The sequence below is a fragment of the Lipotes vexillifer genome, unplaced genomic scaffold (genome assembly GCF_000442215.2).
Source record: "Lipotes vexillifer unplaced genomic scaffold, Lipotes_vexillifer_v1.1 scaffold75, whole genome shotgun sequence".
Taxonomy (NCBI): Eukaryota; Metazoa; Chordata; class Mammalia; order Artiodactyla; family Lipotidae; genus Lipotes; species Lipotes vexillifer.
The window spans coordinates 1,979,416-1,995,363 of NW_006771517.1; the positions used below are offsets into that span (position 1 = coordinate 1,979,416).

Here is a 15,948-nt window from a genome sequence, read left to right on the forward strand (position 1 = left end):
GAGCCACTCAGGGCTGCTTTCTCCTGCTCTCTCCCACCTTGGGCCCCTGAGCCTGGGGCTTTGGCAGTACCAGCCCCCGGGGAAGCCCTGGTAAGGCTGCTGTCCTTACCGCGTACCCTGTCCTTCCCTTCAAGGCTGGTAAGCAGAGATGTATGGACATTCTGTGTGGCCAATTGGATGTAGATTTCTCTGGAAGTTCGAATGACACTGTTCCAGCCCAGAATTTGTAGAGTTTTATCACTAAGATTAATCCTCAGTACTGTACTCTGTGGCAAGGAATAAACTGGTCACTTTGGGGACACAGAGATGAAACTGGGGAAAAGCTATAGAATCACCATGCAGTGCATTTTAGGTGAAAAAGGACTGTAAAATCATTCATGAAGTGGGTCCTTTTTTGTTGCTAAAAATATTTGTAGAGAAAATATCTGGAGGCATATATATGTATATATATACACACACACACACACATACAGGTGTGGGAGTAGAGATGATTTTTATGCTTTGTCTGGATTTTGCAAATTTTTTTGAAATGACTATTTGTAACTGTTAGGAGATGAATATTAATTCAAGACATAGTAATATGGATACAGATTTCTACAATTCAAGACAGAAAATAAGAGCTACATATGAGATATGAAACACTGTAGGGTCTCATAGGCAGAGTCTTTGGGACTGATGATCAGGGGTGACTTCTCAGCTGAAGGCATGGCTGCAGCACACTTTCTCAGTGCCTAGGCCCCAGAGTTTAAAATGAAGCCTCCTGCAAGTAGGGCCCTAGGAATCTGTCCTTATAACCAGCATTTCAGGTGGTTTTCATGCACACCCCAAATCTGAGAACCCACGAGTCAGAGGGCCAGCTTTGAGGCAGTCCTGAGGCAGCTGGCAGGGTACTTCCAGGACACATATCCTTCTAGCCTGGGCTGTGTTCTCAACCCTGATGCACGTGGGAAATGTCTAGAGAGTTTTCACAACTTCTGAAGTCTGAGCCGCTCCTGGGCTCAGATCATTAAATCAGCGCATTTGGAGTGGGGTCCAGAAAGTTATTTTTCAAACCTGCCCAGAAGATTCTGATGTGCAGTCAGCGTTGAGAGCCACTGCTCTGAGGTTCTCCCAGGGCAGGAACTTCACCTGTTTCCCTGGAATGCACCTGCAAGTTAAGGTAAAGTGGTGCACATGGCAAGGTGTTCCCTTCTGACTTGTATTGACTGTGTGTATTGTCCCAGTACCTGGGGCCCTGGGGATCAGGTGCCGGCTCAGAACAGACAGGGACCAAGTCAGTAGACCTCATATCCCAAGGACCTAGTACAAAACGTGGTGCTTCTGATGTTAATAATAACAGCTGCTAATATTTATTGTGCATTTACCATGTGCCAGACAAAGATATTAACTCCTTTAATCTTTATAGCAACATTATGAGGTAGACACTATTATCAGTCCCATTTCCAAAAGGAAAGTGAGGCACAGAGGAGTAACTTGCCCAAGGTTTCAAAGGCAGGATTCCAGTGGGACCAGAATTTACACCCAACCCATCAAGCTCAGAGCCCTCACTCTTGATTACTATTCCATACCACAAAGTAAATGCCTGCTGAAAAATGAATTCATGGGTGAGTGAAGAATACTTAGATTATGTCACAACTTGGTAGCCCCAGCGCCTGACATTCAGTAGGTGCTCTGTAAATGTTGAAGAATAAACATTCCTACTTTGGTAGGGTCCTGTGACAATGAGAAACCAAGTCCGGCCCCTCCTTCACTCTTTCTCCCTCTCCCCCATTGCAGCCCAACTTCTCTGCAGCATAAACAGCAAAGCCAAAAATAGCCATCTAATGACGTCAGAGGAACAAGGTCATCTGAAAATTGCCCATGGCCACTGGATACCTCCCTATAGGATCAAGTAGCAGGAGGGTACCCCAGGCTGGTGCAGCTGTTCCAAGAACAGGAAACGTCCCAGGAGCAGACTTGGAAGCACCACCTCATGAAGGCAGGGCCCGTGGGGGCGGGGGACAAACGCAAACACAGAAAGAAGCAAAACCCAAGTGCAGAGTGCAGACCCTGGAGAGGAGAGTAACTGGAGTTTATCTGCACTAGCAGCCACTCCCAGCACACGATCCTAGGAAATGGCTCAAAAAGGGGGGAATGCATGTTCTATCCTGGTAGGCTTCCTGGCCTCCATTGTGCTATTTATAACACTTCAGGCTCGTCTGCAGAACTGGGTTACCATATAAGCCAGGGGCTGTATGGCAAGCTCTGAGAGGCTGCTGGGAGAAGAGGGCCCTGTCTGGGATGGTGAGGGGGGTCCAAACAAAGGATGAGGAATGGGCCGGGGCAAAGCACTTCTGGCTGCAGTCACTTGGCACTGTGACCACCTCGGCTATCGTTCAGGCCTGCCGAGGCTTGTGACTTAATAATTGACTGACAGCTGCCACATCCCTGATAGGAACGCAAGCATCCGGCAAGGACCCAGACGGCTGCTGGGTGAAACTGAGGAGAGAGAACCTGCTCCCAGCCTCTGGGAAGTGTAGCTGGAGGTTCCCACAGAAACATCAAGAGTTCAATGAGGGCTACAGCCCAAACTTGCTCCAAAGTCCTGAGTTGCTGGCCCTGGTGGGTGACAGAAACAATCTCTTCTTCACCCATGGGGCTCTTTGATCAAGTGTCACTCAATTCCCAAAAGAGCTAGGCCCTATCCTCCAGGAGCTCCTAAGAATGTCCATCCAACCCCTCAAGGGATGCAACTGGCGTAGTGGAAAGGGCACTTGAGGGCACCGACTTGGGTCCAAATTCTGACTCTGCCACTTACCAGCAGTGTGACTTTGGGAAAGTAACTTAAACGCTGAGCCTCAGTTTCCTCATCTGTCATATGACTTGTTGGAAGGACATATGGAAAAGCATTCTTCCTTCCATCTTTATTTTGGCAATAGAGTCTTGGCTGACTCAACAAATTCAGCAGCTCTCCTGGGTAACACAAACAGGCTGCATAAATGTGACTCCCCAGGGAGCTCAGAGGAGAGGCGTGCTCTTGCCCTCCACAGGGCTCTAGTTTGGCCTGCGTGCTGAGGCTCACAGGAGAGAACAGCTGCAGGCTCCCTGGTCCATAGATAGGGACCTTTGAGTTGGGAGACCTTTTCTCCACCAGGACATCTCCTGACACAGTGGTCCTCACACTTGGGGGTGCATCACAGACCCCTGCAGGGCTTGTTAAAACACATTGCTGGGCCCCAGGTCCATGGTATCTGATTCAAGAGGTCTGGAGTGGGGCTGGAGAATTTGCATTTCTACTCCCAGTGATGCTGATCTGCTGGTCTGCAGGACACTCTGAGGACCACCGCCCTAGAGAAAAGTCCCCCAGCCCAAGTTGCTGAGCTTCCTGGCCTGCCAATTCCTACCCATCTTCCTGGGTCCTCTGGGTAGGAGGAGTGTTTTGGTATGTATGTGAGGAAAACACAAACACTCAGACCCAGTAGTGGTCGGTACAGCTAATGTTTCAAGGAGAGGGAGAGGCTCAAAAAGTTGTTTAGTGAAGGTGGGCAGATACTGACAGCCCCTCCCAACTCCTACCTGCCTGCCGTGTTGCTTCGCATATTAGTTTTCTATTATGCAAAGTGGTAACAAATTACGAGAGAGAGAAAACGGCTAATGGGCAAATAAGAATCAGGGAGGCTACAGTGTAGACATCAACCTCCAGCCCAGTAAGAATGAGATTTCTAAAAGCTCAACTCAAATCCCTCGCCTCTCTTGCTTGCACCAACTCCCACGAGCCTCCTTCCTGAGAAGCGTCCCTGCTCCTCTCGCTGATGGCTGACTAGCTGCTGCTGGCCCTGTCTTGTCAGTTTGTTAGCTTTGGATAAACAGCAGGGGCTTCTGGCAACCCCTGATGACACATACCCACTGACAATTAATATAGTGAATATACGACTCAAGCAGGATCACACTGAGTCACGCTGACCAACAAGGATGAATAAGTGCCCAATATGACAGTCACCATGGCTGCCAAGACTTGCTTTTGGGTCATTTTAAAGCTAGGAGCAAATTCTCATCCATGAAGCCAGAGGAAAGATCCTTTCTAGAAACATCATTTTAAACTTCTAAGATAAAGAAATTGAGACCCACAAAATGCAAGTGACATGTTCAAGCTACTCTCCCAATCCCCAATCTAGGGTTCATTCCACTAAATAATTTTGTGCCCCTCAGAACCCTGTGACAATTATCTCAAATTGTTTGTGGTCCTTTCGACCACAAACATTATAAAAACTGAACTGCAGCAGAGAGAAACAGAAGAGCTGCAAGGTAAGGTGACATCCTTAAAATGCCACCAATTAAAGAATGGATACTAGCAACCTTACATCTTGGAAAAGCCAAGGATGGGAGGGACTTCCTTGCTGTAGTCTGTTAGAATTCATTGAGCATTCTGTGCCTCTTTTAACCAGTTCCAAGGTCAAGAGAAACATCAGAAAATATGTGCATGTGTCAGAGGACATTATTCAGAGATTAGTCCCCTGGAGTGATCTGGGCTAGATTTCCGCTTCCAGAACAACCCTTGGAAAGTCCTCCTCAACGAGCTAGTACACTGGTCTCCAACATACTTCACTGACGTTCAAATGGAAATCTAGGAGCAGGGAGCTTGCTAGAGGTACCCTCTTGCAGTGACTGAGCAGCTGACTATAGAAAAATATAACTGTTAAAGTAGGGCTAATGTGGTTAGAACAAATTGCCTAGAAAAAAAATCTGAAAATATTCAAGCTGGAAAGAGCCTTATTTATCTTTCTAATTCAATCTCCTCTTTGACGATGTGGAAACTGAGGTCCAGAAAAGGGGAGTGCCTTGCTAAAGGTCACCCAGTGTGCCAGTGCCAGGAAGGAGATTATATTTCCTGCCTCTACTCTTCCCAAAAGACACATCACAGCTCAGCTAGAGTTAAGAAAGACAAAGGGCGTTCCCTTTCAAATCTGGTCTGAAGGCTTTGAGACATCAATCTACTGTGTAAGCCTGTCTTAAGATGTAGAATTCTAAGACTTTAACATAACTAGAATTCTCTCCAGAAAGGCTTTGCTAAATGCCAATAAACTTTTCGCTGGGCACCAATCCCAGTAACATTGACATTATGTCAGCCAAAAGGAGGTTTCCAATTTGCAAATGCGTATGCCAGGATGATGTCATTAACTACGCTTTTGGGAGGGAATTATATTTTCTTTTAATACTTTAATTACAAATATTGACTAAGTGGTTTGAAACAACCATTTAAAGTTTAGAGACAGACATAATACATTAGGGGGACAAAGAAATCTGTCTTATAAATAGCCTAGGAAAATCCTTTGCAAAACAAACATTTTCAATGGGGAGAAACAAACTCTGGACGATGGAACAGTATGCTGCTATTAAAATTGGTATTTACAGAGTATGCAGTAATATAGGAAAAATATTTGAGCTACTACTCTGCTAAGTTAAAAAAAAAGCAGAATACAAAAAATATATATACATAAATAGAAAACCCCTACAATGTAGAAAAACAGACTAAAGTTTTATATAAGAAAATATTATACAGAGAAACACCAGTGTTCAAGGTGGGTGATGGGACCACAGATTTTTTTCTCCTTCCTCCTATTACCAGGTATTTTCTGAATTGTAATTAACAATAAATCCCAATTTTATAAACAAAAACATTGCAAAACTCTGTTGAGATGTTCATATAGAGCAAATTCAAAGTCACTTTCTAGTCCCTTAGTCTGTGTAAGAGTGTGCCTGTACGCCGTGAGTAGAGGATGTCAGTGCCAGGCCAGAGGTTTTTCATCGTTCCTTACCACCAAGCTTGACAATGCTGCCCTAAACTGCTTTTCAAATTACAATTTACAACCACTGACTATTTAGTATTTGACCCACTGAAAAATACCTCTCCCACCCTTGCTCCTGAAAGAAGCCCTGAGAATACCATCAGTGCTGAAATAAGCTAGGCAACAATTCTTAACCCATTCACACACCTGCCTGTGAGGTTCTGGGATACCAGTCCCATGGGTTTTGGCAGATCACGCAGGCCAGGTTTTTGCTTCCCTTCGGTTTAATAAAATTTTAAGAAAAAGAGAGAAGGTAGGTGACGCCTTCAGGTTAGGCTTAGTCTGGTGAAATAATTCCTGATAAAACCTAGTATTTCCCTAAGTATTTCCCTAAGTATTTTCCCTAAGTATTTCCCTAAGCCCCTCCAACTATGGTTTCTCCAAGTACAATGTTAGCATTTGTCAAGCCCTTTCAGGAAGCTGATACCTTCAGCACATAAGAGCTATGCTTTGACCGCAGCCCAGCCTCATATTCTCTTGCAAGAAGAAGAGCAAACACCATCAGACATTTCTGTTTTTGAGGTCAGTAACCTTCACTACAGCACTAGAAAATAGAGTGGGTATGCAGGAAGACAAAAACAAGGAAAAAGCATGTTTTTGTCCCCAGGCTTTTCTGTAGCAACTACAATGGCTTAAGCTGGATAACAAATTGTCCTCGAATTCTTGGCATTGGAGCAAACATGTCAGCTCCCTGGTTATGCCTTCGTCACTGCTCAAAGTACCACACACTTTAACCTTCCTGCTCTTTCCATAGGCCTGGGTTTGTTCCGTATCCAGGAAACTTTATATGTTGTCTAAACTGAGCACCCCAGCAGGCTGCAAGGCAGATGGCAGCTCAGGATTCAGAATGTTGACCAATTCCTACCTGAATCCACACCACCAAGCTGTACTCAGCCTGCCTGTGCAGAAATAGGAGCTCAGCCTCGTGGCTGACAGCTTTTTTAACTGCTACTCTCAGCAATGAGGAACTTCCCCAGCAGACAAGATTCAGAAGGGAACTGAAAAGGAAGCATATCAAGAGTGACCTAAGGGGATACACAGGTTTAATCAGATACTCAAGCCAATGAACCCCCAAGGCTCAGCTAAGCCAGGAGGAATTAAAAGAGCAGGCTTTGCTGACCTGACCTCGAGCCTTTGGGACCTGAGGTCACTAGGCCAGGACATCTAGACCCCACACCAGGTCTGCCTCCATGTCACTAGATTCTCATAAGAGGCTTCATACTTCAGACAGGGAGAAAGCTAGTACATGCCTAAGGTAGTGCCTGAACCACATTATTCAATGCAGAACACATATGAAAAGAGCAAGCTACAGAGTGTAAATTATGACACTATTTGTTGAAAAATAAGAGGGAGTAGGTATGAATACATATAGGCTGACGCCATCTCTGCAAGGGAACACACCTGGCAGCACCAACCATCTCTAAACCCCTTTGTAGCTTTCAAATTTTGAAAGACATGATATATAACCTTCAAAGAACAAATTAAAATTAAAGGCAAATGCGTAATGCTATAATCTTATTGTTATAAAAAATGCTCTATAAATCTGTGTGTGTACATAAAAAACGTTCTGGAAGAATACACAACTGGTAATACTGGGTTACTCCTGAGGAATGGGGGTAGGGGAAGTAAGAGACTTTCGTGTTTTGTTTTATACAGTCTGTATTGTTTTGTTTCCAAAAGGCAGTACAGTCAGCCCTCTGTATCTACAGGTTCCATATCTATAGATTCAACCAACCATGGATCAAAAATATTTGAAAAAAAAAAAAGTCCAGAAAGTTCCAAAAAACAAAACTTGAATTTGCTGTACATGTGCAACTATTTATGTATAATTTACATTGTCTTTACAATGATTTACATTGTATTAGGTATTATAAGTAATCTAGAGATGATTTAAAGTATATGGGAGGATATGCATAGGTTATATGCAAATACACCATTTTAAATGTGATTTGAGCATCCGTGGAGTTTGGGATCCACAGGGGGTTCTGGAACCAATCCCCTGTGGATACTGAGGGATGACTATACTACTTTCATAATTTTTACATAAAAAAAGAAACATCTTTAAGAACTGCAATCTCACCTCCAACAAGAACCTCTAAACTCCTGCAGCATTTTTTCTGTCTGTCTCATGTTACTTAATCACATCTTATCCTGTGTTACAATTGTTTGTGTATAAGACGTATCTATTAAATGCTGGAGCAACTGCCACTGCAGTGTGTCCACCACTCAAGCTCCACTTTCCAAGGACAAAATTCTGTGGAAAAGAACTGTTAAAGCATAAAACAGGCAGTCAAAACGGGAACAAAGCAATTACACAAGAACAAAATGATCAACCAAATTAAGAGTGAAAGGTAATCTTGTATTAATTAGCACAAACTGTTAGCAATGGGGAATCATGACCAAGTCAAAACAACACTGAAAACAGTCCTTCCCAGCAAGTGTGGGAATTCTAACAATCTGAATGTGCACATGTGCTAGGAGTTTTGCAAAACTGCCAAGCAAATTGTGGCAGCCAGATTTCTCAGTAGAATTCAGTAAATCCTATTAGAGGACATGTTCTTTGTTTAGGAAAATTCCAGGGTGACCTCTGAGTGTTGAAAGAGAAGCTCCCTCTTGGACAAGGCCTGAGGGATAAAGAACCTGAATTTCTCTGTAAAATAAAAGCAGAGTTTGAGTTTCAGGGGAAACGGGAGGCTGTCCTAGAAAAATGAAGGTCATGTGAGGTGGTCCAGAAAGAAAGGGCTCAATACTAGACAGGTTGTGCTGAGGAGGAGACCACCAGGAAATTGGGAAATTCTGGGAAGCAAGGGCATCTTAATTTTAAAAGCTATTTGCTCTGAAATAATATAATCCCTCTCTGTTGCCTGTAACAGACTGTCAAACAATATCACCCTGATGTGGGTGTGTCCAGAGGGGGCAATCCAGAATGGAGCAAATGGGGTGGAAGGATCCCACAGGTCCATAATTCTCAATACATAACACTCTTTCTAAAACCCTCAACTTGAGGGCCAGATTTATTCTTCTACCTGAAACAACCAAAACAAAAAATGGACAAAATATATGAAAAAATGATACTAGATAGCAATATATGAATGACAGTGAACTATTAGAGAACTGCTGATACATGGGAGGGAGAAAAGCTACAGAGGAAAGACACAGAGAGGGGATCAAGAGATGAACAGAGAAAAACCAAAGCAAAAGGTGTTCAGAAAAGGAAGTTGTCCCACCCCCACCCACAGAATCCACAAGAGATATGAGGACTGGGGTAGAACTGGATTTTTCACGGCACAAGGGATGGAGAACTCTATTTCTGTTTGAGGCTGATATCCAAATATCATCCTTATCTTCTCTCTCTCTCTCTATCTCTCTCTCTCTCTCTCTCTCTCTCTCCCCACACCCAATCTGTTAGCAAGTCTTGTCAGTTACAGCTTCAAAATCCATTCAGAATCCAACCATTTCTCATCGCCTCTACTGCTACCACCCTAGCCCAGGCCACTATCAGCTCTTACCTGGACAACATCAAGAACCTCCTCACCTTCCTGTTTCCAATCTTACATGCCCCCAAGTCCCCATCCCAGTCTATTTTCCACAGTCAATCAGAGAAACATTTATCACCTGACAGAAGAGGACAGTTACTTGTTTATTGTCTGTCTCCCCTTCTAAAAGGTAACCTCCATGAAGTCAAGGTCTTCTATTTCTGTTCATTTCTATATGCCCAGAGACTAGAATAGTGTCAACGTATATATAGTTAGTACTGAATCAATATTTGTTAAATGAACTACACAAGTTGTTATGGAACTGTACACCACATATCTCTAGGAAATGAATAAAGGAACTGCACTTTGTATCACTCTGTGGGCCTTCAGGAGGCCCAGGGATCTGCAAATCACATCTTGCTTTGTTGCCCGTCACTAAATCTACAATGGCTTGTACATAATGGTCACTGAATGAATAAACAAAAGGAATATAACATAGGTCTAATATCATATATAGTGCCTAGGCCTAGCCTGGGCAGAAGATGGATGCTTTTATATCTCGTGGCACAGGAACAGATGACTGGTACAGAGTAGAGTTCATAAACAATATCAAGTCTAAAAGAAAATACACTATTGATAACATGGACCTAGCAAATTCTGTGCCAACTATGAGAAATACAGATATGATTAACATAATTTTTATCTTCAAGGACTGACATAATTTTAGTTATCTTCATCTCTACTAGTTTGTAAACAGGTACAAGTAACTCAGTGGTATAACTGTTCTACTAGAGATATACATAAGAAACATTTGGGAGGCACAAAGAAGGAAATCTTACCTTACCTGAGGAGGTCAAATTGTCAAGGAAAGATTTACGAAAAAGATTTTACTAGAGCTGAGTCTTATAAAGAAGAGTTTACCAGATGAGAAAAAACACATTTAGAGAAGAAGGCACAGTCTGTTTTGAAGGCATAACAGGCTTCCAGAGTGGCTCCTAGGAGGGAGTTAACAAAATATGGAAGGATATTCTGACATAAGACAGAAAAAAGTCACAAAGCTCTTTCCTTTAAGGACAGAGCCTATGCTTTTAAAAGTTCCGAGACCCTCCTCTCAAAGTACCCACTTCCCCAATAAGATGTGACCTCCAAAGGGGGACAGATTTAAAAACATCAAATAACAAAATCAGGGAGGGAAGACAAACATATTTATTCCAGTCTAGGTCACTGGAGGACTTAAAACGTGTACTACTCAGCGCCCCCTATTATCATCAGCACCAACAAGGGAAGAACGTGCCTGAACAGCAAGCTCTACCCGAGGCCAGCCGATGGCTGCTGTGAGGTTCCCGTCAGTCAAGTCTCTTCCTCGTCATGCAGTTAATGAGGCTTCCCCCCTCGTAGCGAAGGGCTCCTTAACTCTAAATTCATTTTGCATAGAGAAGAGGAAAGAATCTGACATACTACTGATGGTTCCTCATTTAATTCATGACTTAAATCCTATCTCAGTATTTAACTATCTTTATTTTCTGATTAAAATAGGAAAAAAAGGGGGGCGGGGGGTAAGGGCAACAGAAGTTACACTGTACTGATACAGAGACTTTAAATTCTAGTCAGAGTTAAGACCCATATTAAAGGTCAACTGATGGTTCCAAGGAAATAACTACATGGAGTCTGGTTGAGACATACATGAGTTGAGTCTCATTATTAGCCACAATAATGTAGGAAAACAGCTCTCAATGAAATTGGAGTCCACACTTGTCAGGCATGGGTAGGAAAAAGCCTGGAGAAATGGGTTCTCTCCATGCCCCTGTGACAAAGAAGGCTCCTGGTTTAATGGGAAGAGTAGCTCTGGTTCCCAGACGGTGTCCACAGCTCAAAGCCGAGTTTAGCAGTGGAATCGAGTGGAGAACTTAGGCGATACAGGCACGGTCAAGGGCTGGTCACTTGACTTGACTTCCACACCCTGGTACCTGCGTACTGGATTTGCCTTGTGTACCTGCAGTGAGAAAAATAAAGTTACCATTGATAAGGATGTTAGAGAACTACACTTATGGGTGTTTTTGCTCCTCTTCTTGAGAACATTTTTGTATAGTTTTGCAAATCCCAGTCACTAATTTGGGGGTTGGGGGGAGGCAACACAGTCTAGCAGCAAAGCACAAGAGCTCTGGAGCTCAAGTAGGTTTCTATTCAGGTCTTGCTGGATCCCTCAGCTTGCACCTATCTCCAGTTTGACTGTTCGGTACTAGGGTATAACGGGGCTGTACTCAATTGCAGCAGAAAGGAGATACATGTTAAGAATTTGCCAGAGTACAATCTTAAGATTATTGAGTCTTAATATTCATCAAAAGCATGGACAAAAATAAATAAATAAAATAAAATAACCAAGAAAGGTTGCCAGGAGAAGGCATGGTCCCATCCATCCTTCTTACAGTCTAAAATCAACCCTGAATCAAGCCAGATTAGTAGAGAATTCTATGAAACAGACAATCACAAGAGGCAGGATTCAAGTGCTTTAGAAAAGTCAAAACACTTGAGGCTGGTTTTGTGAGTACATCCAGTCAGCATACGGTAGCTTGGATTTTGTCAGGAAGCTAGTCCCTTTAATAGTTTGTCCCTAGAGCCCTCCTGTGGCCAGTCACCTCTACCAACAGCTGTATCAGCTGCTGGCTTAGCACTTTTAGACAAAACCTCAACAACTTACATATTGCTATATTCATCCTTTTACTAAGCATATGAAATTCTATCTAAAACTGTGTTCTTCCTAATTAATGCAGTTAATGTGGCTTGCTGCCCTCCTAGTGAAAGGATCCTTAATGTGAATTAAGCTTTCTTTTTGGATAACTAATATTTAAATCATTATCTAGTGTTAACATGGAAGGTAACCTGGACTGATATGCACTATAACTCCAAGGAATTTGAGTCAAGTATTAGGAGGAAAATGAAAATATAGTTGTCACACAATTCCCATGTCCTTCCCTACCTATGTATTCTAATTGTAAAACACATTGGTTTCCTTAAGCCTTAAGGCAATAATAAAAAGTTAAATAAAGAGTCCTACAAATATATCACTGTGCACTAGTATAGCACCTGATGTCCTCCTTATTTAGATCCCTGGAAGAAATTCTGACTGAATTCAGGATCAAAGATAAATGTATTTGTTAAATAACTGCTTGTTTATATCACTTAGCAGATCCATGGATCACAATGTACACATCTTTAGCCTCGTTCACTCCTCAACTTTGTCACCACCCCTGGTTTGTCTGACTTCTCATTTTCACTCAACTTTGATGTATCCTTGGAGGCCACCTTAGATCCTTTCTGGAACAAGGCAAGGTACAGATAAAACAAAACAGACGCAACCATGGGTTAGTCAGCGCTCATGCTGCCCAGTTACCAGTTCTTTCCGTAGTCTGGCCAGCTCCTCCTTCTGTTGCTCTTCCTCCTGTTGCCTGGCCTCCTCCAACTGCTGGGCTTTCTGGGCTTCCACCTCAGCCATTCTCTTCTCCAGCTCCTGCCGCTCCCTGGCTCTCTTCTCCGTGGCCAGCTGAAAAGTTTCTTGAACTAGAGAACCAGAAAGGCCCTCTGAGTACAGAAACAGAGAGAATATTGGTGCACAAGCAAGACTTGCATAAACCCAGCCCCACAGATCCAGCAAGTGATAGATACGCATGGCAACAGAAAGATGGAGCTCTAAGGAAGCCTAGTTGGGAGAAAGGTGGAGTAAACCACATACAAAAAGTCCTAAAATTTTAAGGACCCCTATAAATCATTGGAAAGGCCCCTATAAATCATCTAATTAGGAGAAAAGCAAGACCTACACAGGTGAAGTAGCTTGCTCAAAACTACACAGTGATTGTGAGACAGATTTAGAAAAAGAATCCCACTTTTTTGAAATGCTGCCCAGTGCTTAAGGAATCAAATGTTTTCTATCTAAGGTTTGCTTTAGGGTGAACTCCAGAAAGAAGTCCTGGCTCTCCCTCACTTACTTGCTACTCTCTGGGTGGGGAAAGTAAAATTGTTGTTGAAATGCCAGGTGCTTATTCTATGAATCTGACCCCAACACACTCTACAAATCAACATAGCTGCTGGATTCAATAAAGAGCTATTAGGGGAGAAAAAACTAGATCCTCTACAGGCAGACGCTTCTGGTTGACACAGCACTGTACTGACACAACTGAGTCCCAGGAAGTCTAACCATTCTGCCCCAATGCCCCAAGAATACATAAAATACTACCAGTAAGGGATTTTTTCTCTCTCTTAGGAACAAAGGGCTCCTGGGAGATGACGGTGTTTGGACGAGCCTTGAAGCAAGCTGCTTCTTTCTGCTGTTTTAGTTCTTCCTCCAGCTATTAGAAAGAAAATCTGTCAGATAAGCAGCCACACTACTTTCCATAACTACCATTTCAATGACTCAAGTTCGAATGTTTCTGAACAGTTTCATCTACAAAGACAGCAGGTGATTTAATCTAAACTCAATTAAAATCCCTTTTACATTAAGTAGATCAGACTAATAACATCTGAACCCACTGAGAACTAGAAAATACCTTTAAGATACATTTAAGGCCTACTTAACTTCACAAAAAATAAGCAAGTAGACATTAATATACCCCTGGATGCGATCACCTGTAAAGTATTCTCCCTCCCAACCCCAAAAAGAATCTAACCAGAATTTAGTCAAGCCTCTGGATCTGACTACTCATTTATAGGAAACACAGGAGATAGAGGAACATATTAAATCAACATGTTGGGAATACAATGAGCAAAATCCAGATTGTAAAACCTATAGGAAAACTCTCGCCAATATTACTCAACAAAGTTTTGGAAGTCCTAGCCATGGCAATCAGAGAAGAAACAAAATATAAAAGGAATACAGATTGGAAAAGAAGAAGTAAAACTGTCACTGTTTGCAGATGACATGATACTATACATAGAGAATCCTAAAGATGCCACCAGAAAACTACTAGAGCTAATCAATGAATTTGGTAAAGTTGCAGGATACAAAATTGATGCACAGAAATCTTTTGCATTCCTATACACTAATGATGAAAAATCTGAAAGAGAAATTAAGGAAACATTCCCATTTACCACTGCAACAAAAAGAATAAAATACCTAGGAATAAATCTACCTAGGGAGACAAAAGACCTGTATGCAGAAACTATAAGACACTGATGTAAAGATGATACAAACAGATGGAGAGATATACCATGTTCTTGGATTGGAAGAATCAAGATTGTGAAAATGACTCTACTACCCAAAGCAATCTACAGATTCAATGCAATCTCTATCAAATTACCAATGGCATTTTTTACAGAACTAGAACAAAAAATCTTAAAATTTGTATGGAGACACAAAAGACACCGAATAGCCAAAGCAGTCTTGAGGGAAAACAACAGAGCTGGAGGGCTTCCCTCGTGGCGCAGTGGTTGAGAGCCCGCCTGCCGATGCAGGGGACGTGGGTTCGTGCCCCGGTCCGGGAAGATTCCACATGCCGCGAAGCGGCTGGACCCGTAAGCCATGGCCGCTGAGCCTGCGTGTCCAGAGCCTGTGCTCCGCAACAGGAGAGGCCACAACAGTGAGAGGCCTGTGTACTGCACACACACACAAAAAAAACACAGAGCTGGAGGAATCAGACTCCCTGACTTCACACTATACTACAAAGCTACAGTAATCAAGACAATATGGGGCTTCCCTGGTGGCGCAGTAGTTGAGAGTCTGCTTGCCGATGCAGGGGACGCGGGTTCGTGCCCCGGTCCGGGAAGATCCCACGGGCCGCAGAGCGAATGGGCCTGTGAGCCATGGCCGCTGAGCCTGCGCGTCCGGAGCCTGTGCTCCGCAATGGGAGAGGCCACAACAGTGAGAGGCCCGAGTACCGCAAAAAAAAAAAAAAAAAAAAAAAACAAAAATAGATACTACAAAGCTACAGTAATCAAGACAATATGGTACTGGCACAAAAACAGAAATATAGATCAATGGAACAGGATAGAAAGCCCAGAGATAAACCCACGCACCTATGGTCAACTAATCTATGACAAAGGAGGCAAGGATATACAATGAAGAAAAGACAGTCTCTTCAATAACTGGTGCTAGGAAAACTGGACAGCTACATGTAAAAGAATGGAATTAGAACACTCCCTCATACCATACACAAAAATAAACTCATAATGGATTAGAGACCTAAATGTAAGACCAGACACTATAAAACTCTTAGAGGAAAACATAGGAAGAACACTCTTTGACAAAAATCACAGCAAGATCTTTTTTGATCCACCTCCTAGAATAATGGAAATAAAAACAAAAATAAACAAATGGGATCTGATGAAACTTAAAACCTTTTGCAAAGCAAAGGAAACCAAAGAAGAATGGGAGAAAATATTTGAAAACGGACAAAGGATTAATCTACAAAATATATAAACAGCTCACGCAGCTCAATATTAAAAAAACTAACAACCCAATCCAAAAACGGCCAGAAGACCTAAATAGACATTTCTCCAAAGAAGACATACAGATGGCCAAGAAGCACATGAAAAGCTGCTCAACATCACTAATATTAGAGAAATGCAAATCAAAACTACAGTGAGGTATCACCTCACACCAGTTAGAATGGGCATCATCAGAAAATCTAGAAACAACAAATGCTGGAGAGGGTGTG

The 15,948-nt window shown here is 42.7% G+C and overlaps 1 protein-coding gene across 3 annotated transcripts in view; it reads right to left on the reverse strand.

The window, feature by feature from the left end:
- Positions 1-10,489: 10,489 nt before the first annotated feature.
- TPX2 (TPX2 microtubule nucleation factor) overlaps positions 10,490-15,948 on the reverse strand; it is a 55,965-nt gene continuing 50,506 nt past the window's right edge. The window contains exons 15-17 of one of the 3 annotated variants that reach the window (XM_007446867.1): positions 13,533-13,644; positions 12,693-12,880; positions 10,490-11,294 (exon numbers count right to left, since the gene is read on the reverse strand). In XM_007446867.1, coding sequence (XP_007446929.1) covers positions 11,184-11,294; positions 12,693-12,880; positions 13,533-13,644 — 411 coding nt within the window. In that variant the 3' untranslated portion in view covers positions 10,490-11,183. The remainder of the gene's footprint in view (positions 11,295-12,692; positions 12,881-13,532; positions 13,645-15,948) is intronic. The other 2 variants (XM_007446868.1, XM_007446869.1) reach the window with 2 other exon arrangements.